This window comes from Watersipora subatra, chromosome 3 (genome assembly GCF_963576615.1).
Source record: "Watersipora subatra chromosome 3, tzWatSuba1.1, whole genome shotgun sequence".
Taxonomy (NCBI): domain Eukaryota; kingdom Metazoa; phylum Bryozoa; class Gymnolaemata; order Cheilostomatida; family Watersiporidae; genus Watersipora; species Watersipora subatra.
Genome location: NC_088710.1, coordinates 53,977,921 through 54,003,939, shown reverse-complemented (window position 1 = coordinate 54,003,939; position 26,019 = coordinate 53,977,921). Strand labels below are relative to the sequence as shown.

Genomic DNA, 26,019 nt, shown 5'->3' with positions numbered 1-26,019 from the left:
CTTACCTTTATTTTAGGGATTACCAGAGATTTCTCTTCGGACAATGACTTAGTTGCTGGAGTTTTCTCCCACTGGTACTTGCTCGGGGCCATGTCTGGTTCATCAGGAGTCTCTTCGACGGTCTTCTTGGACACTTGCTGCAGCGGCTCTATTACAGTTTTCTCAAAGTCTGGTAATACGACTGCTTCAAACGGCTGCAGCAAACAAATTGAGTGTCTAATGAAGGTTTATAGGAAAGATATAGACAAACAGTATTAGGATTTCATGCACTTGAAGAAGAGTGCATGAGAAGTTAGGGTTGTTATGTAATATAGAAAGAGTTAGTAGACAAGCAAACAGTAAGGGGACTCTCTGCCCAGGGTAGACAAAGCGGTGAGGGTGTCGGATAGAAAGGTACTAACATCTACAGGGATTACAACCACTTAAACATAGCTTATTCCTCTTGAGTCCGATAGAAACGCTCGATTTTTTGTCATTGTGCCAAAACTGTTTTCAATTTTTGGAGTCTAATAGACAAGACTTGTACAGAGACGTGCTTGAAGTGACAACCAACTCAATTCCTGCGCTAAAAACAACTTTGAAAAATTTTGAAAGAATTTTAGCCTATGAGCCAATGATTATCTTGTTGAATAGAAGGTAAACAAATAGAATAAATGTTTGTTTGCTGATCCGTGGCACAAACATGGACTTGCCATAATAAAATAACACGAACAAAAAAACGTGATGATGAATCTATCGGGCAGATCAAAGCTGTTGTTCAAAAGATTCCTCTAACAATAAACCAAATATTTTATTAGCTACTCAAGGTTCCAATGAAATACGTATCACCTCGTGACATTTAAATCTGCCTGAATATTACACACGGTTGTACTTTTTGGATACCATATGAGGTGAACTTACTGCAAATAAATAGACAATAAAACTCACAGTCTCGATAAGTCCTGCTGCCTCTACATAAAGTTACACTGCTGCTACATACAGTTCACACCACCCCTACATACAGTTAACACTGTTTCTACATACAGTTCACACCACCTCTACATACAGTTAACACTGTTTCTACATACAGTTTACAGCACCTTCACATTCAGTTCACACCACCTCTACATACAGTTAACACTGTTTCTACATACAATTTACAGCACCTTCTCATTCAGTTCACACCACCTCTACATACAGTTAACACTGTTTCTACATACAATTTACAGCACCTTCACATAAAGTTCACACCACCTCTACATACAGTTAACACTGTTTCTACATACAATTTACAGCACCTTCACATAAAGTTCACACCACCTCTACATACAGTTAACACTGTTTCTACATACAATTTACAGCACCTTCACATAAAGTTCACACCACCTCTACATACAGTTAACACTGTTTCTACATACAATTTACAGCACCTTCACATAAAGTTCACACCACCTCTACATACAGTTAACACTTTTTCTACATACAGTTTACAGCACCTTCACATTGCATTTCACACCACCTCTACATATAGTTAACACTGTTTCTACATACAATCTACAGCGCATTCACATAGAGTTCACACCACCTCTACATACAGTTAACACTGTTTCTACATACAATTTACAGCACCTTCACATACAGTTCACACCACCTCTACATACAGTTAACACTGTTTCTACATACAGTTTACAGCACCTTCACATTAAGTTCACACCTCTACGCGCTAAACAGGGTAACTCAATAGGTGAACTTACAGAAGCAGACTGCGAGACTACAGTGGCGGGCTCCAGTACTGCCTCTTCTGCAGCAGGCACTTGCTTCAAGTTGACATTGAATCCATCATCACTTTCCTGTTTCGAGACTCGCCGAGCAGACTTGAGAGAGCCCCAGTCGACTGTCTCTTCATCAACACTAGCTCTCTTCACCTCACTGTAAAACACAGCAATAAGAATTTTAAATAGTGTGCTACTGAACAGGTTAAGGTGAAAAACAACTAGTCAACCATGTTTTTATAGTATTTGTACAGATTACGCAATGTCTTACAGGCTGTTTTGAACTAATATGTCTTGAATTACAAAACCTTCTTTCTTATGTAAAAACTAGAAGAGAAACAGCTTAAAACTTAAAAATAAGTTTGTGAAATTAACCACATTATTATAACTGATTGTGAAATTGCCTTCTCCTTCTAATGACAGCAATTTTGGCTTCATCATTTACGAATATAACTACATATTACAATACTATACATACATTATAAATAATACAAAATTTTTTATTAGCTATGCAATAATATGACTTGATCATAAGTCAAATTTAGATACTATCATGCAAAGCTTTTATATTTCATAAAACAAAGTGCGTTAGAGCTGTAAGTCATTGGCAATGCGCCAAGCTAATGGCAAGTGGCAGGCAACTACATTACCTGCCACTGTTTATAAGCTGCTTTTTAATACTGTGCAACGCCGGGCATTTAGCTAGTATTTTATAAAACGAAGTGCGTTAGAGCTGGTCTACACTTTTGTTAGTACTGTATTTTATTTAACTTTAAACAGAAATATTTTCCAAATTATGCCATATAAGAATCATAAAAAAGGACAACAGCTAGTCAATTTATCAATAAGTTATAATTTTACTAATAAGAATAAAATTAGAAATTAATAATTATCTAGACTTTATTAACAACCCGTTAAGAAATATGTAGCTTTATATAAAACTAGTTGGTTTCACATCTTGTTGCAAATTTTGAGATATTCCCTGAAAATTGCATCTCCATGTTGATGTTGTATCATCATAGATACATTATTGTTCTTTTCTTTTGAATATAGTTTATAGTAAAATAAAATAGTTTTCAATAATCGAATTTGAGAACTCAAAACAAATATTTGAAAGACTTGTCTTAGATGGAACAACAGACCAGAATTGTGAATATTTACCAAGATGGATTAAAAGGTTTGTAATGCCATACTACAGTAAGAGTATATCCACTCTACATATGAATAGGGAAGTGTAAACAAATGATGTAAAACAGGCTTATGGAAAACTTATCCTTTTTTAGCTGCTTGAAGTGTCATGTGTTTACAGCCATACCTCTACATATGAGAGAAGAGCTGGCTTTCTAACAAGTTTCTTCCTCGAGAAAAGAGCAATATTGGAGATACGAGCTTACAAGCCGGTTTTTGGCGGCCACTACACTACATAGCCGAGTAGGCGAGAGGCCACTTTTGAGAAAAGTCTTGCTCAGTTTTTCTCCTCGAATCAATTTGAAAAAAGTTTTCAACGAGTTGGTTAAAAGTTATAGTGAACACGAAGCAAATGAGGCACGATGAACAAACACAATAAAATATGACGGCAAAATTAGAGTGAGTTTAGTAAAAGATTAACATTTAGCATCAAGTTTGTGTTTAGTAAACTATATTCATTCAAGTTAAATTCAAAGTTTCTAATATATAGAGTCACAAATGTCTAGTGTACCAATCGCATTACTCTCAAGTCTCTCTCAGACCACCGATATTAACAACAACTGTTTCAAAAGGTAAAACTTCATTCAGTAGTGTACATAGTGATGTTGAATTTTATTGCAGATCATAAAAACTAAATGGGTATTTGTTGCTTTGTTAGTGTATGTACTGAATTATAACAATTAAAAACTGTTTTCTCACCGTAATATCCGCTTTAGGTGGTTTTTCTTAATATGGTAACGGATTAACTTTTTCTCAGTTGTTTAATATAGAAAATAATGCCTCGAGATGCAAATGAATTGACATATGAGCTCAGTCCCAGGACGCATTAAGCCTGTGTCTAGGTATGATTGTACTTGCATTCCTAAAACTGACGGAATACAAGAAAATGTGTAAAAGGTAGCTAAAAAATAGCAAAAAAGATGACTAATCTTGAAAAAAAAATTTGTTTAAAATGTCTGCAAATTGTAAATTTACGATAGGTTTGATAACCTACTAACATTTATAAACCTTAATGTCAGGCAGCAATAAATAAAAATGAAAAAAATTGAAACAAAATAACTAAACGGGGGAATAATGATGTAAGAATCAGTCGCTAGTTGGTTTTGGTGTTTTTAAATCATTGTAAACATCCTCTAACTATTGTACACATTGTTAAACCCGTGTAAACATTGTTGAAGCAATGTAAACATCGTTCATTCATTGTACAAGGGGTTTCTGTATTTACAAGCTAAAGAAAGAGCACTTACGCTTTTTTGAGCTGAGAAAGCCAGTCTTCCATTTCCTTGGCATCCTGTGTTACGATAAGGGTAGCGGAGCATTGCTCAGTCCCACACTCATTCTCTAAGGCTACGATGTATGTTCCTGCTGACTGCGTTGTTGTGTCTGTACAGAGCAAATAATAACAACGTGAGAAGTTGTCTTATAAAAATACAAATGTTTGAAATTGACTTCTGTAAAAGATACACATTTACAATGAAAAATGACTGTCACCAGAAAACCAAATCTTTTTATTAGCCATATTTTTAAAAGTACCCTGTAACTATGCCAACCAATCCAGTCAGACAAACAGGAAAAAAATTGGTTAAAGATAGAGGTCGCCATTAAATTGCAACAGTGATTAGTCATATGTTATGATTTAGAGCTCAATTGACCAATGAGCTCCAAGCTGTCATCTTGTACATCTTTTTTCATACAAAGTGTACGCTTATCTAGTTCATGGTTCCTGTAGAACCTCAGCTCTTCGTACCATAATTGTGCAGTCACTTTTACACCCTTTTGTTAACTCACTGAGCATTATAAACAGTCCAGGAGACTCAGTTGTAATGAAAACACCTATGTCTATGTGCGTATGCTTATGGGAGCAGCATAGAGTTATTGCTAGAAGCAGCAGAGCTAGATTGAGCACTCACACAAAGAAATTTTAGGAAACTACAAATGTGTTAGTGAGAGCTGAGTTACCTTTCGGTGTCTTGGTGATTCCTGCCAGTTGAGAAAGGGTTATTAGAAATCATGTTAGTTTAGGAAATCATATGGTATCAATATTATCAGATGGCAGAAATGATAAATCAATAGCAATCAAGGGCATTATCATTCAAACAAAATACATGAAATATATAACCACGTTGCAAACAAAGAGAAATATACATGTAGTTTCATTCTTTTTGGAATCTCCTCGAAAGCATATTGCAACACTCGCTATAATCACAGGTGGCCAAGATAAGGAGGAGATAATTCTCATGCTTACCTGCTAACTTGATGATGTGCGTGTCTGTCTCTTCATCATAGCTTATTACCACTTTGCCATCCTTAGTGGTTTTCAACAGTTTTCTCCCCTTGGACCATGTCACTTTAGGTCTGGGCTCTCCGGCTATCTTGCATTTAAACATAGCATCACCTCCTACAACACATGTAGATATTCATGTAGATAGGAACTTGGAAGAAATTGTCGAATAGCTTTGGAACTGTTGCAGAGAATCAGACTAGCTTGTCCAAATGTTAAACGTACAGACATGTGCCTCAGTTCTCTGTACAAAACACTACGGATTATGAGAGAAACAGCAACCGGGTCACCATTTAAAAATGAACAGACAGCATCAAAACAATATGCTTCTAGTCATTACTGGATACCGTTTCTTTTTGTTGTAAAAATTAATGGTCCAGTAGAAAATTAAGGTTGTTATCTTATTGCAATATAAATAAACTTAATAAAGATGCATCATTCAATTCATTTTAATGGAGTCTTAACATAGAACTTTCCAGAATCACTGGAATCGCTGTTTAAGTACATATGTAAGAAGGTTTAATTACGGAAACATGCCGTGGACTGAAAATCTAACATGTTAAAAAGAAAAAATTATTTTTGTATTACATGTAAATAAACATAATCTTCCATTTGGTTATTTTGGCTGTCAGCTACTAACACCCTCAGTAGAGTAACACCTTCTAACATCCCCAGTAGAGTAACAGCTACTAACATCCTCAGTAGAGTAACAGCTACTAACACCCTCAGTAGAGTAACACCTTCTAACATCCTCAGTAGAGTAACAGCTACTAACACTCTCAGTAGAGTAACACCTTCTAACATCCTCAGTAGAGTAACACCTTCTAACATCCTCAGTAGAGTAACAGCTACTAACATCCTCAGTAGAGTAATAGCTACTAACATCCTCAGTAGAGTAACAGCTACTAACATCCTCAGTAGAGTAACAGCTACTAACATCCTCAGTAGAGTAACAGCTACTAACATCCTCAGTAGAGTAACAGCTACTAACATCTTCAGTAGAGTAATAGCTACTAACATCCTCAGTAGAGTAACAGCTACTAACATCCTCAGTAGAGTAACAGCTACTAACATCCTCAGTAGAGTAACAGCTACTAACATCCTCAGTAGAGTAACAGCTACTAACACCCTCAGTAGAGTAATAGCTAGTAACATCCTCAGCAGAGTAACACCTACTAACATCCTCAGTAGAGTAACAACTACTAACATCCTCAGTAGAGTAACAACTACTAACATCTTCAGTAGAGTAACAGCTACTAACATCCTCAGTAGAGTAACAGCTACTAACATCCTCAGTAGAGTAACAGCTACTAACATCCTCAGTAGAGTAACAGCTACTAATATCCTCAGTAGAGTAACAGCTACTAACATCCTCAGTAGAGTAACAGCTACTAACATCCTCAGTAGAGTAACAGCTACTAACATCCTCAGTAGAGTAACAGCTACTAACATCCTCAGTAAAGTAACAGCTACTAACATCCTCAGTAGAGTAACAGCTACTAACATCCTCAGTAAAGTAACCTGTCTGATGGAATAAGAAGCGGCTCGTGTCCGGCCTTATTAGAATGAAGCGCTGAGAGTAAACTATTTAGCCCATGAAAGAGATAGTGCTGATGTTTGTAGTTTAAATTTTGTGTATATTATTCTAGGATATTAGTATATGGTAGTATATTAGTAGGCTATATGGTAGTATATTAGTATATAGTAGTATATTAGTAGGCTATATGGTAGTATATTAGTATATAGTAGTATATTAGTAGGCTATATGGTAGTATATTAGTATATGGTAGTATATTAGTATATGATAGTATATTAGTATATGGTAGTATATTAAGTTATCCTTTTCACTAAACTTCCAGCATTAGCATATATATATATATATCATTTATTATTTTAATGTCTACTTTCAGATGAATGCAGTTACAATGTATACTATTGTTACTATTGATACTATTGATTGAGGTCCAACACTAATAATCTGTATATCCAATGCAGCGTTGTAAAACCAGGAAAAAAATAAAAACAAAGTTGATAATAGATTTGCTGCCAAAACATTCAGAACAACCATATACACTTACCTTCAAGAACTGTACATTTGATTGGCTTCTCAACAAATGTTGGTGCTCTTCCTTTTACAGACAGCATTGATTGTGATGATGTATCACCAGCTATGTTAGTCGCTGTCAAACTGACAGTCGCCTCATGGAATGACTCCGGAGCATCAGTTATTGTCAGGCTGTGAGACAATGGCTTAGTAAACTCTATTTTTATATTCTCAGATTGTTCTACAATTTCACCGTTAATCCTCCAGACAACTTGAGCTGGTGGAAAGGCTCTCACTTTGGTAGTAAATGTGATAGTGCCACCGATAGGAGATTTGACATCTTTGAATGGTTGCAAAATCTCTGGTTTCTGTGCAGCTGTACAAATTAAAGAACATACCTGGCTGAGGAGATACAGATCTGTGCAAAGTCTTTAAAACAGACTCCATGTTGAGGATTTTAAAACAATGGGTTATAAGATTGATTTGAAAAACTAACTCCTTCGAATGAGATTTGATTTCAAAACATGATTGCTGCTATAAACAGAACATTGAGATGCGACTTACGTTTGACCTTTAGCCGGCCTCTACACGTTGTTTGTCCAACTTCATTTACTGCTTTTACATTGTATAGAGCGGCCATCTGTGGGCGCACACAGGCCATTGTCAGCCTATGAACTGCACCATCTTGAGTTATTTCATATCCAGGTGAACCCTTCAATGCGACATCCGCTTTGGCCCAGATCACAGTTGGCTCAGGATGTCCAGTAACCTCTGTCTCGAATACTACCGATTCACCTTCGGTAACTTCAAGAACGTCCTTGATCTTGCGCACAAACTTGGGCCCTGCACGTTTCTTAGGCTTGGCTGAAAATTGGCAAGCAGTAGGGAGCGAGCTGCTAGCTAGAGAGCAAGACACACAGCTGAGCGCTAGCAAGTCGTAACTATCTACTAACGCATGCATAAGAGCTACTAACTAAGTCTGTCTAGGGTAGGAGCCTCAGCCCAAAGAATTTAACCATTCACCAGAAAGTCTATGGCAAATCTAATAAGAAGAAATAGAGAGCTCAAAAAGACCTAATAACTAGGACTAACACTTAGCAATAAAAAAAGTTCTTGCAACCTACCAGCTTCTTGTGTGTCCATTGCAGAGTCCACTTTAAATTGTATAAAAATGTTAAAAGACGAATAGCAATAAAATCTTCTCTGACCTTAACATACAGACTTATATATGATATCTAGAAAGAAGATATAATAAAGAAAAAATTGAAAAAAACTTTGTACAAAATTTTTTTTACAAATTCTTTTTACAAATTAAAAAAAATTTCTTTTTACAAATCAAATCAGATAATAATATGGTGCGTTAGCAGAACAATACTCTAATGAAACACCCACTGAATAAATTTTTTAACGATTTCAATTTTGTACATAAAGAGTATGAGCTCACCATTTACTGTAACTATAGCCTCGCATGAAACTTCCCCTGCAGAATTGCTAATGACAGCTTTGTAAATGCCGCTGTCAGCAGGCGTGGTTTGGTTTACTGTCAGTGTTGTCAAGGTTTCAGCAACCGTGGAAATGACAGATAGGACATGCTTCTTGTTTACCATCTTCAGGGGCTGACCATTCAAAAACCTAAAAAGGAATATAAATAGATATGTAAAAATATACTGAAACAAGGGTTCTTTTAAATGATTTTGAGTTATCCACAACCTAAAAGTAATAGCAAAGACCAAAATAGTCAAACAGATGCAATAGGTAAACATACCATGTCACTTCAGGACTCGGGGCACCTATGAAGCCAACCTTAACACTGAATGGATAGCCTTCTACTTTGGTCACAGGCTGCAGGGGAGTTTTTATCTTAGGTGATTCTGTGTAGTCTAAAACAGTGAAAGTTTGGTCTTTCCAAGAATACAAAAACAAACGCTAGTTAAAAGCTTGATCTATATGGCTGTGACCAACTCAGAGCGATCACAACAATCTTTCTAAGCAACTGATTGTAACACAAATTCGATATGGCGAAGCATATATTTTGTTCTATGATGGTGAGAACTCATACAAGTAAAAGACAATTGTTACATGTACAATAAAAAAACATTGCAGATGTTAGGTTTGCTCATTCCTTTCACTTCAGAAAAACGAAGATTATCCAACCAGCGAAAAGAAGAAAGATTCTATTAGATGTGAAACAACAAGCATGTTAGTTCTCCTACGCAACTAGTAGCCAGACACCACCAAATGAGCCAACTATAAACTACAAGAGACACTAGACAGTAAGCACTCCAAGCAAGACATTTTAGTAACAGTTCATACTTAGAAGTGCAGAAGTTAGAGAGCTGTCATGTGTTAGAGCTTTAACGTTCTTAAGAAGGTAGCTGAGAGCAAACAGACTAGAAAAGGAAAACTGGACACTGTTATCTATCTATGCACGCTTTTACCTGCCATAGTTTTCTCCGATGTAACAACGGTGTCTTGCGTGGCCAAACTGTTGGGTGATTTAGCAGTGTCGACTATGCTACCAGGGCCTATCGTTTTGTCGGTTGGCGCCGATTGGACAGGTTGTTGTGTCATGCCGAGTTGTTTATCATCACGTTTAGTTTTTAATGCCTGTTTATCGACTTTATCAGTGTCTTTCTTAATATCTGCAGAAACTTGTTGCAGCGTGGTTGGTGATTGTTCTTTTGCTTTTTCTGCGAGATATGGCGTTACTTTTACTATTGGCTGTTCCTCAGTTGCAAGCTTATCTTGAGCAGATACACTTTTGTCGGGCACTGGTTTATCTTCAGTTTTTAGTTCTTTGATGATTGGCTCATCAGTAGTTGGCAATGTTGATAAAACTATCTGTTTTTCAGCAGTCGATGGTTCTTTGAAAACCAGGTCTTCTTGGACTGTTGTCTTTGCATAATCTATTGATTCTTTAGCAGATGGCTTTTCTTCGACAATAGGCATATGTTCAGTTTCTTGCATCTCTACTTCAGTTGGTTTCTGAGCCGTTAGTGTTCTGTCACCTACTGGCTCATCTTCCAACACTCTTTGTTCTTCGATCAAAGGTTTCTCCACAGACAGCGTTTCATCTTGGAGTGATATATCTTTTATGACTGATTCTTCCACGATGGTTGGTTCACTAGCAGCAATTTGTTCTTGTTTAACTTCATCTTTCAAAGCATCTATGCCTTTGGTAACTGGCTTCTTACCAGCTGGTTTTTCTTCTACTGTTGGTTCATCTTCAATGATTGCCACCTGTTCTATTGGCATTTCTTCAATTGTAGATTTTTTAGCAGACAACTGTTTCTCAATAGCTGGCATCTGTTCAAACATATGTTTTTCTTGCTTCACAATAGCCGACGGCTTTTCAACAACCGGCCCATCCTCCATGACTACTGACTCTTGAAGTGAAGGCTTCTCAGCTGATAGTTTTTCTTCTGCAATAGGCTCATCATCAACAATTGGTGTTTCTACAACTACTGAGTTTCTAGAATGCAATGTATCTTCTGCTACTGATCCGCTAACAATTGTTGGAACCTCTATAGTTGTTGGTACATCCGTAATGTCCAAAGATGGTTCTTCATTTGCCTTATCCTCTACTACTATTAACTCTTTAGCAACCAGCTGTTGTTTTATTGCTGGCTGATCTTGAATAGCTGTTGTTTGCACAACTGATGGATTTTTTTGAACAGTTGGCATTTCATCAATTATTTGCTTTTCAACATCAGTTGGCTTCTTGATAGCGGATCGTGAGTCAGTAGTTGGCTTAGCTTCCAATACTGCTGGTGAATCAACCAGAGGTTTCACTACCGTTGGCTTTTCATCGACCGCTGACACATCATCAGTGATTCGTTTTTCTGTGACTGCAAGCTCTTCTGCGGTCGCTGTATCTACTACAGTTTCACTTTTTGTTGGTGGCTTCTCTTCTTCAATGGTTTTTACATCATCAATGATCGGTTTTTCTATGGCAGCTATGGCAGTTGAAGTTTCTGTCAAAGCTTCTTCAATGGCTGACTCATCCTCAGTGCCTGGTTTCACTATGCTTGTAAGCTTCTCAGCATGCGCATCTGTCTCGTCTTCAACAGACGGTTTTTCTACAATTACTGGCGCCTCTGTGCAGACATCTTGAACGGTGATCTCATCTTCAGTGTCTGGTTTTACCATAACTGTGGGCTTTCCAGCAGGTGCAATTTCAGTAATTGTCTCATCTTCGACAGACGGTTTTTTTACAATTACTGGCGCCTCTGCACAGACATCTTGAACAGCGATCTCATCTTCAGTGTCTGGTTTCACCATGTCTGTAGGCTTTTTAGCATATGCAATTTCAGTAATTGTCTCATCTTTGACAGACGGTCTTTCTACAATTACTGACGCCTCTGAGCAGACATCTTGAATAGTGATCTCATCTTTAGTGTCTGGTTTTACCATAACTGTAGGCTTTTCAGCAGGTGAAATTTCAGTAACTGTCTCATCTTCGACAGACGGTTTTTCTACAATTACTGGCGCCTCTGAACAGACATCTTGAACAGTGATCTCATCTTCAGTGTCTGGTTTTACCATGCCTGTGAGCTTTTCAGCAGGTGCAATTTCAGTAACTGTCTCATCTTCGACAGAGGCTTTTTCTATGATTACTGGCGCCTCTGCACAGACATCTTGAACAGCGATCTCATCTTCAGTGTCTGGTTTCACCATGTCTGTAGGCTTTTCAGCATATGCAATTTCAGTAACTGTCTCATCTTTGACAGACGGTCTTTCTACAATTACTGACGCCTCTGAGCAGACATCTTGAATAGTGATCTCATCTTTAGTGTCTGGTTTTACCATAATTGTAGGCTTTTCAGCAGGTGAAATTTCAGTAACTGTCTCATCTTCGACAGACGGTTTTTCTACAATTACTGGCGCCTCTGAACAGACATCTTGAACAGTGATCTCATCTTCAGTGTCTGGTTTTACCATGCCTGTGAGCTTTTCAGCAGGTGCAATTTCAGTAACTGTCTCATCTTCGACAGACAGTTTTTCTACAATTACTGGTGCCTCTGAACAGACATCTTGAACAGTGATCTCATCTTCAGTGTCTGGTTTTACCATGCCTGTGAGCTTTTCAGCAGGTGCAATTTCAGTAACTGTCTCATCTTTGACAGAGGCTTTTTCTATGATTACTGGCGCCTCTGCAAAGACATCTTGAACAGCGATCTCATCTTCAGTGTCTGGTTTCACCATGTCTGTAGGCTTTTCAGCATATGCAATTTCAGTAACTGTCTCATCTTCGACAGACGGTTTTTTTACGATTACTGGCGCCTCTGAACAGACATCTTGAACAGTGATCTCATCTTCAGTGTCTGGTTCCACCATGGCTGTGAGCTTTTCAGCGGGTGCGATTTCAGTAACTGTCTCATCTTTGACAGAGGCTTTTTCTATGATTACTGGCGCCTCTGCACAGACATCTTGAACAGCGATCTCATCTTCAGTGTCTGGTTCCACCATGGCTGTAGGCTTTTCAGCAGGTGCAGTTTCAGTAACTGTCTCATCTTCGACAGACGGTTTTTCTACAATTACTGGCGCCTCTGCACAGACATCTTGAACAGTGATCTCATCTTCAGTGTCTGGTTTTGCCATGATTACAGGTTTCTCCTCTGTTAGTTTGCGCTGAACAATGAATGCACCGTCAGTTGATGGCTGTTGCTCAAATATTGACTTTTCAGAAACTGGTTTATCTTTAGCAGCTTCCTTTTCCACCATTGTCTCCTTTTCACCGGGCAATTTTTCTTCAGTGACTGATTCTTTTTCATCCTCCGCAAGTGGGGATTTGTCTTCCTCCAAAACTCCCTGTTCAGTAATTGTTGGTTGCTCACTCATGATTGATGTGGGAAGCTGCACGAATTTATTGGTAACAGTAGTTGGGCTTTCAGTAGTCTCAGAATCTTGGTTACTAGGAATAACTGTCGGTATATCGGACACAACATCCTGAACATCGGACACCGAGGGTTTTACATCATCAACACCTGCTTCAACCACAACAGTTTGGCTCACATGCATCTCTTCGGTAGCGACGGGTTTATCTCCTTATTAACAAACACATGGAGATGACAGACAGTAGATAATAATACAACAAATAATAATTGCAACGTATGATAAAACAAAGTGAATGAATAAATAATAAGCTATAAACATAATACAACAAAAATGATAAGGATAAATTATAAGGGGTCAAGCACGGATGACTAACTAATACTGACCTTGGATGGTGACCTTTGCTTCGATTTCATCTTCACCAACATCATTTATAGCCAAACACCGGTAAACACCACCTGCTGTTGGTGTCACACTTTGGATAGTCAGCGTAGCGATATCAGATGCGTATGTCATAGACCGATTCGGAGTTTCAAAAATTTCTAGATCATCTCTAAAAAATAACAATTAAATAACATTTCTAATAGAAAAAAGTCGAAATCTTAAATTTACCATCATAAAAAACTAAGACTCAGCTTTTGAGTTGATACAATTATGTTCTTCTAGTAAAAATGAGAAAAAAAACTTATACAAGTTGGTAAAAACTCTATCCAAGCAGGAAAAACCTTTCAACATATTCTGTTATTTTGTGGATATTAATAGAAAATAGCTTGTTATAGTGCGGACAACAGGACAGATATCTTATACAATGCTCAAATTGATCAAAATGAGATAAAAAAGTGGAGCTGTGAAACAAGGGTCAATAAAGATAACTAGAAATCAAATGAGCAGGAAGCTCCCTAATTACAAGGAAGAAACTTGCTGACATTTACAGATGATGAGAAATATGCAACAACTGCTGGGTCTGGCAGCTAAAGAAGGTGACTCTTTGCAAGAATCAGACCAAGTGTATGAAAACTTGTTATAGAAAGGTAACAGGGTGACTAAAGAAATTGTCCCGTCTTGATAGGTAGTTTGGTCGTTAAAGTCCTTCTCAAATGTGTGACATTTAAAAGATGATTATTAATCTCACCTGAACCACTTTATGTCTGGTCTGGGCAAGCCTGAAACGTTGCATGTCAAGGTCAGCGACTGTGATGTATAAACTGTTACGTCTGCCAGCTCACTTGTAAAAAAGGGTGCTTTTGACTGCTTCACAGTCCTGAGGAGCACTGGAGAGGTAGTCAGGCTAGCAGACTCTTCTACTTGTTCTGAATAAAGGTAAACATAGTGTAAGCTCTGAACTACTGAACTAGTAATTACAAGATAGAGATAACTCGGGCTAATATTCAGGTAATATAAGGTACATGGGCTCTAAATAAGAACTGAGTTTTAATAAGCTTGCACTTTTAGCGAGGAAAAAACCTATAACATCTTCTTCGAAGTTGTTTATCAAAACTTTGTGTAACTCTAGTATTCTGCTTGACGCAACCCTAAGTGTCTAAAACTTTTTTAGCTGTGAGAGAAAGGAAGGACATAAACTGAATGAAAGTAGGGTGGCTAATAGTTAAGTTTCAAACCTTAGAAAAAGCTGGGATTGTTGTCACACTCTGAAGGATTCGCTAAGGTATACCTACACATGTAAGTAAGTAGTACATAGTACAGAAATACACACCATGCCAACCGTGGTTATAAGTATTATTATTATTATGGTTGCGGTTATTACAACACGGGAGATTGTTATCTCATCTGTAAAATAAGCAGTCATTACTTAAAATAGATCAGCTCAATACCTAAAATAATCCTTGGTAAGGAAAACATTTTAGTTTCATTACAGTTAGAGTGCTGTGTGCATAACAGCAGCTTTCAAATTTGGTACTGATGCGTCGATTTTAAATGTAGAAGTGCAAAACTTTGTGTAGAGGTTCATATCTAACTATTAATTCCCAAACACATGTTTACTCAAACAAGTTTTGTTTTAGGTATTTTCAAAACATGAAACTGAGCTATAGCAAGGTTTCGGTAATATAAAATATGCATGCTGCTAGAGCCGATTCCAAACATGGAAGTTATCTCTACATATTGTAATCATACTAACTAGAAAACTAGATAAAGAAACTTTCAACTCACAAAACAGCAAACATGGTTACCTATTGAGTAGGAGACTAAACTAGAAATAACTATTAGTCACAGCAAATGACCAAACCATTACCTTCAGCAGGTGCTTGATTGGGCGGTGTTTCTCCTATAATGGATGACTAAATAGAGAAGCTGCCCAGTGCAACTAAGTACAGATTAAAGAAAACTTCAAGCTAATGAGTAAGACTGAGGCTAAACATCAGTTTATTATTAGTGGTTTTATTCTATCAGTCATGCTACTTACTTGTGAGCTAACGAAAAACTTTTGAAACTCAACAAGCGCTCAAAATTAACAATTACTTTAGAGCACACATGTCTCATACTTCTGACCTAAACCGGTATAGTAGAACATAGATGTATCATACTTCTGACTTAAACAGGTATAGTAGAACATAGATGTATCACACTTCTGACCTAAACAGGCATAGTAGAGCATAGATGTATCACACTTCTGACCTAAGCAGTTAAAGTAGAACATAGATGTATCACACTTCTGATCTAAACAATTATAGTAGAACATAGATGTATCACACTTCTGACTTAAACAGGTATAGTAAAACATAGATGTATCACATTTCTGACCTAAACAGGGATAGTAGAGCACACATGTATCACACTTCTGACCTAAAAAGTTATAGTAGAACATAGATGTATCACACTACTGACCTAAAAAGTAATAGTAGAACATAAATGTAGTATATCACACTTCTGACCTAAAAAGTTATAGTAGAACATGAGTATCACACTTCTGACCTAAAAGTTTGTTATAGCGAAAGTTCATGATAGCCAAACCTGCTATATGTAAGCCTAATGGAATCATTTTGGTACCAAATATAATTATGATATAGCCATGGATTTGCAATAACATACAGCAAGCGGTTAGCTTTGCGTGATAGCAAGATAAGTGTGTTAGAACAAATAACGTATTTAATAGCTTATAGGAAAGGACTGGCTAGAGAAACCTTAACAGATGATTGCTGAAAGCATTTTGCAGTCCCTCACCTTTAATATCAACCTTGAACTCTGCCTCCACATCTCCAGCCTCATTATCAGCTCTAATGAGATAGGTACCGGCATCCGTGCTGTCTGTCGATTGCACTTCCATGCAGTAGGTTGTGTCATATGACTCAATGTGATATTTGGGGCTCTCCTCTGCTTTTTTGAGCTGTCCATCTGTCACTCGGTACCAAGTGACTGAAAAAATTCCAAAGTATTAGCCATTTGCTATTAGCCTGGCTATATCAACCACAAAAAGGACAAATATAACGTTCTCAGTACATCAGTTGCAAGACAACACTGGTTGTGACTGGTCTTCACCAGTGATGTCTAGTCTTTATGGAAGAAAACACGCTTAACCTAGTGCCATGCTTTAAATATCTCTTACCGTTGGGGGTGGGAAATCCATCGATGTTGGCTATCAACCTAGCAGTCTCTTTCTCCTTCACAGTGACAGCTAGTGTTGGGTGTTTGGTGAAGAATGGCTTCTCATAAGTAATTTCCTCCTCACTAGGAGAAGTTTCTTCAAGTACCACTTTCTCCAGACTTCCAACTAAGCAAGTATAACAAACATAATCTAGCGACGGTCGAAAGAGCAAAGGCGACCACAACTTTTAAATCTGTTAACCAGAAGCATATGCATTTGTTTGTTTACTAATGTACAATATGTGCAAGACACATTTGCATCCTCGCAAAATCACTATAGACACAAATTGCGATATAGATATCATAAAAAATAGATTTACCTGCTACCAGAAGTTGGGCAGTACTAGTCACGTGCCCATACTGGTTTGTGCACACGACCGTGTACTCCCCTTCATCATCAGATTCCACATCACAGATTTCAAGATAATGCCGGTTGTCTTGGTTCGATATAATGTACCTATTTTCATCCTCAATAACATCACCATCTCTGGCAAAGTAGACTTCCTCCGCATCCTTTACCTCCACCATCAGAGAAGCAGTGGTACCCTCTTTAACCTTTAGCAAAATTATAACCGCAAAACTGAACAACATATGAGGGATGCATCGAGGTTTCGCAAACAATTGATACAAGCGAAAATGTCTTTTTGAACATTTTGTTAAAGTGTATCTCTTCAGAAAGAAAAGGTAGTGAATTTGGCAGGTTCTATTGAATCTTATCACACAACCCGGTAAATATCGTAAAAATTGGACCACCGACTGCTGAGTTTTCTCTGTGCCAGATGAAAGCATAACATCAATATTATTCTAGGAACCTGCAAGCTTGTTCAATACCTTATTAGGTGAAAAAGTAAGCACATGTAGCTGGACAACTAACCTCAATGGTTTGAAGCGGAGAAATGAATGTGGGTGCTTTGTCATCTTCTCTGACTAGTCCGGGCTTGCCCTCAGGAGTTGTGACCTCTACTGCAACTGGTGTCACAGATTCAACAGTTTTTGATTGCAAACTTTTGACCTCTTCAACAACAGTGGTTGTTTCAGCTGTAAATCATAGAAACCCATTGATAAACACTGTAATCACAAGACAGTCAAATGCCTATTGAGGGTCACCTCAACACCTATCTGTAACTCTGAACTTATGCATAGCTGAACTTGCACTTGTGTTTGCATACCTCTATGGTGAAGTACACTTGCGTTTGCATACCTCTATGGTGAAGTAACAAGACAAACATGATTCCATTAACATTGGTTTAGATTTTTCACCTAATTTAGCTTTTTGCAGAGTTTTACACATATACATTTCAATTCTGTTTTACTGCTATGTGTAAATTGCCTGCAGCATTTTAAAGAAGTTATCATAGGCTGTTAAACTGTGGAACACATTAAATGAATTACAGAACATTCTTATGGGTGTATATGACCCAATATACGACAATATTACCAAATAAAGCAGCTTTTACAATAAATTTACTGTACTGTGTAGGTAAAGGTATGACTGTCTATATCTCACAGGAAATGATGCTGGTAAGGAAAGTTTTAAAATAGTAAACAAGAAGAGTGCTACAAGAAGCTAATCAAATTACATATCTTAGCCACTTTCTTTAAACTAACCCCAAAACCTACTGGGTATGGACAGAGCTGTGCTTGTCTCCACCTGACCAGCCGCATTCTTGACTTGGCAGCAATATATCATTTCTGTGTCATCCTTAATCGTGTCAGCAATTTCTAAGGTAGTTTCATCCAACTTTAAAGTAATACCATATTTGGCAGAATTCTCAAGTGTCACTCCATTTGCCAACCACACAACCTCAGACTGCATAGGGCTATCAAACTTGACTGTTAGCGTCGCTGGTTTGTGGAGGTCAGCTTGCGTAACTTCTGGCAGCGCTGTCACTATTTTTGGAGCCTCGGCGTTAACGATAGTTTCAAACATGTGACTTAGTTCACCAGTTGCACTTTCGATTACGACTTCGTAGTCACCCTCATCGTTTATTGTGCACTCTTGCACAAGTAGAGTTGTTGAGGAGGCATCAGTCACGATACTGCAAAATAATGAACAATATTTCAGACACTGAAGACAAAAAGTTGATGAACCTTACATTAAATGTTATAAAGGATAAACAACCAGCATAATCTTTTGATGAATCTGATTGGCTAACTTACTTGTTTTATGACGATTTATAGCAGCAATATTCCTTTTTAAAATACTAGTAGTTCTTAAAACAACTTATTTTGCTATACAATTGATTATGGAAACAACTATTATTGGAATATAGAAAACCTTGAACGCAGTTCTGTCAAAAACCAAAAACCATTGATACTACACTCATGTTAACGATAATAAGGTATGCAATTACATAAAACAAACTAACCGGAGACGATCAGTGCTTTCAACCTCTTGGTCATCCTTGAACCATGTGACTTTTGCTGTCGGAATAGCAAGGAACTCAGCTGACAGTTCCATGTTTTGATGAAGATCAAATTCTAGAGTTTTAGAAACACTTTTCAAAACTAGCACTTCCGCTTTTGAGGAAGTCACAGCCATCTCTTCAGGAGCAGCAGAATCAACAGGAGTTTTTCCTAAATCTTCGACAGTAAAAAGCTTAGACGTTTCAGTCTCTGGGTGGGTCGATTGCTGAACATTTGCCTCACTCGAGGTCTGCATTTCTACCTTTGTTCCTTCGGGAATTGTTTGCTCAGAGACAATACCAGAAATTGGTTTTGTTTCTGTAACCGCTAGACTTTTTTGCTCGATGTCAACTGTCACAGGAAACTGCTCAGCTGCTGATGTTTCAGTGGGCACCTCAACTTCTTGTTGTTGCTGAGTGTGAGTAACGATTGCTTCAACTGGTTGTATATCCAAAACTTGAACATGATCTTCAGCTGTGGGCGCAGCTGTACCAATTGCTGTTTCAGTAGAAGGTATATTTTGATCTATTGCTACGTCTTCTGAAATCTTTGTAATTGGCGACACTGGCTTCACATCATTACGCATGGAATGTGTGTCTTCTTCTTCCACAACTTCTGCAGCTTGTGACTCTTTTTGACTAGTATCTATGCTTATTGAGTCAAGCTTTACTTCAACGCTAGTTCCACGCTGTGATTGCTGAGCAAGTAAAGGTGAGATCTCTTCTGGTTTAATGTCTTGAGACAGAGGGAGCACCTCATGAATAACTTTGTCTAAGTCCGACTGGCCGGCTGCTATATCTATTGTAGCAGGGGCAGCAGAACCTAATGTTATTGGTTTGTCAGGCTGAGCAGAAATCAATTTTTCTTCTAATTGGTCAGGCAAAACTATATGAGAGAGCTGGTCTGTTAAAGCGCCAGCAGTGAGTGGAATATCCGTCTGCTGAGGTTGAGGCAATGCCAAAACTTCTTCATCAACATGATCGGCTGTTTGCAGCTGTTTTTCCGTTGATGCTGGTATCACGTCTGTTGTTTGTACTACTTGCAATGGACTGTCTTTGTGATAGGCTATTTTGCCAGTAGAAACTGCTAATGCTACATTTACATCATCAATAGGTTCAGCAATCACTTGTTCTTCATCTTCAAAAGCCAATGATACTTGGCCAGGTATGTCGCTGATGTGACTAGCAGACAAAGGAACATCTATTTGTTCTCCTACTGCAAGATTTTGGTTTTCTCCAGGAACTACATCAGTACATTCCAATTGCTCAGTTGAAATCAAGGTAGAAGCATCTGAGGGTTGTATGCTATCTTCAGTTTTGTCTTGGTCAATGAACACAATTTCTTGCCGTTGTGAGGTAGATATGATAGGCTTTAAAGTAGTGTCAACAGAATCTTGCTTCTTTTCTATAGCCAAAACTTGTGTTTGAGCAGTGTTCAGAGAGTCATCAGCATGGGAAGAATCAATAACAACATTCGCACTTTCTATTGATTCAACATATTCGGGCGTTAGCTGTTTGGTTTCTTCTTCTTCCTCGTGTTCGCTTATGTGAAGAATTTGGGTAACTGGCGCTAGTGATTCAGACTCATTTGTCGGGATAGTAGTGTCTGATGCAACAGATGCATTCACTGGTGCAGCAGACGATAATTTCGCTTGATCTAGCTGTTCCTGTTGAACAACAGGAAGAGTCTGTGAAGGTCTGTCAATAATTTCGGTGCTCAATGAAAGAATCTCAGTTGGCGATGATGCAATCTGATCGATTGTTGATTCTTTAACCACTTCTGTTGATTTTAAATCTTCTTCAATAAATGATGTTGTGAATGCTGACGGATAGAGACCTTTTGAAGCAAGTTCCTCTTCAACTACAACTGTTTCAGGTGAGTGTCTTACGGAAACAACTGAAAGCACATCTTCCTGCACAGATGACTCTTTTTCATCCACAACTGCTTCTGTTGTGAGAATAGTTTGTAGTGTAGCATCTTCAGCAGAAAAGTGAACATCCGTCAAAGTTGAATGTGCAGATATATGTTCCACATCAGAAGTGAACTCACTTGTCAACACATCTTCATGACAAACAGCTAGATTTGCTGAGAGCGCCATCTGATCTACATTGGTAGATTGCATTTGGTCAGCTACTGTTTCAGATGGTATAGCAGTTGCAACTTCAGCATCCTTAGATGGAAAGGTGGTTTGCTCTGCGTCATCAGTGAGCAGTTGCTCAGCTGAAAGTTTTGGCTTTTTCTCAACTTCTCCTTGGAGGGTAACAAGCTGAGTATCAGAGACAGTTGGAGTTGATACAACCTCCTGTTGAACTCTTTGAGCTGAGACAGTATCAACAATGTCTTCGGTTGTGGTGACCACTTCCTGTTTTGGAGCTGGTTCAGTGATTGGAAGAACCTGTTGTGTCTCTTCTTCATCTGATGAAAGCTCCTCTTCAATGATTACTTCCTCTGCCATCTGTGTTACCATTTGAACCACTCGGCCATCTTCTTCATTAACTTCTTCTTCCTCCAAAACCTCAACTGATGCAGCAGACATTGCATCACCATGTGGATTTGTCAAAACCACTTTGTACAATCCTGCATCTTCAGGCATTGTGTCTTCAATGACTAGGCAACTCTGAGTTGATTCCGTGACAATATTCATATCAACAGAGGGAATTAGCAAGGCATCATTGCGGAACCATTGGACATTGGGCAGAGGATTGGCATTAAAGGTCACGGTCAGTGTTGTCTTGTCACCATCCACAACGCTTGTTGGCTCTAGTGATGTCATAAAAGATGGTGCTTCCCCATCGCCAGCTAAAATATAATGAGTGCTTAATATAGCTAGAATGGTTTACGATTGATGTTTGCTATGCAAGTAAGCAAAGCGCATCATAATTTATTGCTAATTAGACTATGATCGATGTAAAGCAAACCGCTCAGTTCCTGAATAGACTGCAATTAAAGATCATGAGGAAAAAACATATTTAGAGGTAGCACGCAATACATTAGTGCTTTTTTGTAACTTTCACAGCAAGTTTTAATCAATTGAGATGTTATTCTCGTCTTGTTGTTTCCTAACGACAGACAAAAGAAATGACAGACTTTTATAGTTTATGGCATCACATGATTGTGAAAAAAAGAAGCATAATCTTAATCTATAAAAACAATCAACCAAACTTTTATAAAATTGATTGCTGTGAATCCTACATAACAAAAAAATAAGATAAAATCAATAAAACAGCAATTACTGTGAAAACTCGCTTGGAGTCTGTACCACTTTACTCAGTTTACTTTTTAGCTTTTCACCTCCAGTGATAAAATTTGTTTTCTCAAAGCTACAAATAGTTAATCTGTTTTGCCTAAACGCAGATCTTTACCTTCCATGATACAGTAGGTACCATATATGAATAGGTATTTTACTTTGTATTATTGATGTTTTTATTTACAAATTCTTAAAACCTGAAAAAACAAAAGTGACAATATAGAGTTTGATAAAAATATTAATAATAGCCTGTGCTTTTTAGAGTGTTAGAATATCATGGCATATTTTAAACTACATTGAAATGATATTACAGAGAATGTTATATAAGACTGACTTAGAATTAAAGGGCTGGTAGCTCAAACTTTTAAGAAGAGTTTGTGTGAATAAGTGGTGAGATCAAAATGGACACAACACTATGAATCGCCTCTAGATGTACATAATGATGAAAGCATTGGGAGTAACTTCTAACAACTTAGCAATCAATCCAGTCAACAAGAGCCTAATTATAGACATACAGTGAGAAATGTTTATGATAAACTACCAAATGTTTAGCGCTGAGTGTTTACCACATGACTGATCTCTGGCTCCATTTATTTCTCATGATATGCGGTAAATCGAATCCAGACAGTATCTACTTAGTCATAACTTACTAAACAGTCTAATTACAAACCACACAAAGGATATGGAATACAACAGAAAAAAGTCTAGGATATGTTGCAACTGATAAGACAGAAGAGAAAGTTACCTGCTATGGTAATTTCACAAGAAGTGCTTGCGGTGCCAAACTCATTAGTAGCGACCATCATGTACTCTCCCTCATCATGCACATCGACTGTTTTCATGTGCAGAGTTGAGTGACCATCGGTGAACTTCATCTCGTAGTAGTCGTCGTCTGATGGAATGAGGTCCTCGTCTATGAACCATTCTATCTTTGGCGTGGGGAAACCTGACACAGAAAAGTGACGTGTGAAGCAGACCAACCAAAGTCACAGATATCGTAAAACTTCTATTTGAATGCCATGATAGAGGTTATCAAGATAGAGACACCTCAAATAGAGATAGCGTTCAAACAAAGGTGGCGTACAAATAGGTGGCATTTTACGGTATTTTGACCTACAAAGTCTTTCAAAAGATTCCTTAAATTCTGCATACTAAAGCAATTTTCAAAGTGAAAGTAAAAATGGTTTGGAATGCAAATAGCATAAATGCATCATACAATTTAGGAGAAGGTGTTTTTAGATATTAAGAGAAAATATTGCATACTGTATTAAAATTAGCATTATGTAGTTTTCATATAATGTTTTTTTCTATCATCAAGAAAACTTGATTTCTTGAAATTTCAAACTTTGCTTTATCTTTATAATGCAAATGAGCATTTTTTTAAAAATATGAGCCAGTGAAACAAGAAGTTTTGGGACCAAGATGGATGCTGCAGCCAAATCTACTTATCACTAAACTTTATTTAAAGATAAAAACAATTGTTTAGACAATAATCTAATTCTATTGCTTTTTTAACTTTCGCTGCCTATAAATAGCTGACAGCTATTTATAGTTTCTGCTTATAAAGTATGTTAAGTAATATACCGTGTGAGCCGGTCTAACATTTGAATACGGAAATTTTGGCTTGCATACCTTCCACAAGTATCTCTAATGTTATAGCTGTACCAATCTCCACTTCGGTATCCACAAGAGAGGTCAAAATCTTTGGGGCGTAAGTTCTTTGTTCCACTACTTCTGTGGGAATCAAGTCTTCACTCTGCGATGCAGCAGCCTGCGTTGGTAAAACCTCCTCTGGAGATACTGCTTCTGTTGAAAGTTTTAAATAGAATTATGTAACATTATTGATGTAAGCAGTAATTTGAGCTGGCAAATAGTTAGTATACGCGAGAGCCTACTTTGAAAATATAAATAATATAAATATAATAGCAATATTGTAACATAAATATTATTTTTTTTCAATTTGCCTTATTATAACATTCTATATAATTATATGATCAGAATAGTAATTGGTGTCAACATAGTCCATCATACCAAACCAAATAAGCAACATGTTATACATATATTGATAGTTGGAGATACTACTATAACTATACTAAAGAAAACATAGCATTTTAATAGCTGTTGACATCGTGATTTGCAACTCTCCAAGCCAAGTGCATTCTCTACACAAGGCTGAGAACAATATTGCTCCTAGTAGTGCTTCATAATAAAGTAGGTCAAGGTACATACTAGTTATATTCTACTAAATATGTAAATATACAGTAGAAAATAAATAGCAAGGTAATAGTAAGTAATAACTAAGATTAACAATCTGCTGAGACTGAGAGAAGAAACTAGTAGCTTTTAATACTTACTATTGTGAAGATCCGCAAGGGCCAAGATAAATGATGAGAACAAAGGCTTAGATATATGACTCGAGTACTACATACTATTTTATGTCAATTTACAAAAATTCAATGTAGGCCCTTGATATGATGGCGTAGCATCAAAAAGTAATTGTTCAAAATGCAGAATGTGAACTTGCACCATGCATCTGAAAAACAAAGCAGCAATTCAATAACCCTGTCAGCACATGCAATGTCTTTGCCACCAGCAACCAGTGTCTTTACCAAAGGTAAGTAACTAGTATCTTTACCAACGGTAAGTAATTAGTGTCTTTACCAATGGTAACTAGTATCTTTACCAATGGTAAGTAATTAGTGTCTTTACCAATCGTAAGTAACTAGTATCTTTACCAATGGCAAGTAATTAGTGTCTTTACCAATGGTAAGTAACTAGTATCTTTACCAATGGTAAGTAATTAGTGTCTTTACCAATCATAAGTAACTAGTATCTTTACCAATGGTAAGTAATTAGTGTCTTTACCAAAGGTAAGTAACTAGTATCTTTACCAATGGTAAGTAATTAGTGTCTTTACCAAAGGTAAGTAACTAGTATCTTTACCAATGGCAAGTAATTAGTGTCTTTACCAATGGTAAGTAACTAGTATCTTTACCAATCGTAAGTAACTAGTATCTTTACCAATGGTAAGTAATTAGTGTCTTTACCAATGGTAAGTAACTAGTATCTTTACCAATCGTAAGCAACTAGTATCTTTACCAATTATAAGTGACTAGTATCTTTACCAATGGTAAGTAACTAGTGTCTTTACCGAGAGAAGCTCAAACACAATCCAGTCACATGCACACAAAACATGCTTGAGATCGATTTATGATGAAATTTGAAAATTTAAAAAAGCACCTCTAAGGCAGACTGATTTAAGCAGTTCGGAGCATTTGTGGTTTGATTGTCAGAGACGGGACAATTTTGGGTTAATATAAAGCTGTTCTAGGGAATATTTCTCTAGTTAGCTTATCTCAGCTACACAGTGAAAACTTTTCCATTTCTATGTTCTTTGATATTTTAATAACTCATCGCATGAATAGAAAGGTGAAAGACATGAAGAGGTGTGAGGGAACAAGAAGGCCAGCGTAACGCTACAGACAGCCACTGAAGGTAATTCCACCAGCAAGAGCAGTAGCTCAATGTTTATAATTTTGCTGAGTATAAGACAGACTGTCTGTTGGCATGCGGCCAGCGGATTGCGAAACAAAACGATAGGCAGTGACAGGTGGAATCTAGCGAATCAACATTGGTATCACAATGCGGTACGACTGCGCTGGTGACC

General features: G+C 37.4%; 1 protein-coding gene across 1 annotated transcript; it reads right to left on the bottom strand.

The window, feature by feature from the left end:
* Window positions 1-19: 19 nt before the first annotated feature.
* On the bottom strand, window positions 20-25,921 carry LOC137390736 (muscle M-line assembly protein unc-89-like). The gene is given in 21 exon segments (XM_068077058.1): window positions 20-127; window positions 129-194; window positions 1,734-1,908; window positions 4,187-4,322; window positions 5,185-5,337; window positions 7,299-7,640; window positions 7,829-8,128; window positions 8,709-8,896; window positions 9,030-9,144; window positions 9,703-13,311; window positions 13,486-13,652; window positions 14,232-14,409; window positions 16,280-16,471; window positions 16,662-16,826; window positions 17,020-17,254; window positions 17,574-17,737; window positions 18,320-18,738; window positions 19,069-21,904; window positions 23,098-23,298; window positions 23,985-24,158; window positions 25,909-25,921. Coding segments are annotated over 21 exon segments (9,936 nt in total).
* Window positions 25,922-26,019: the final 98 nt, after the last annotated feature.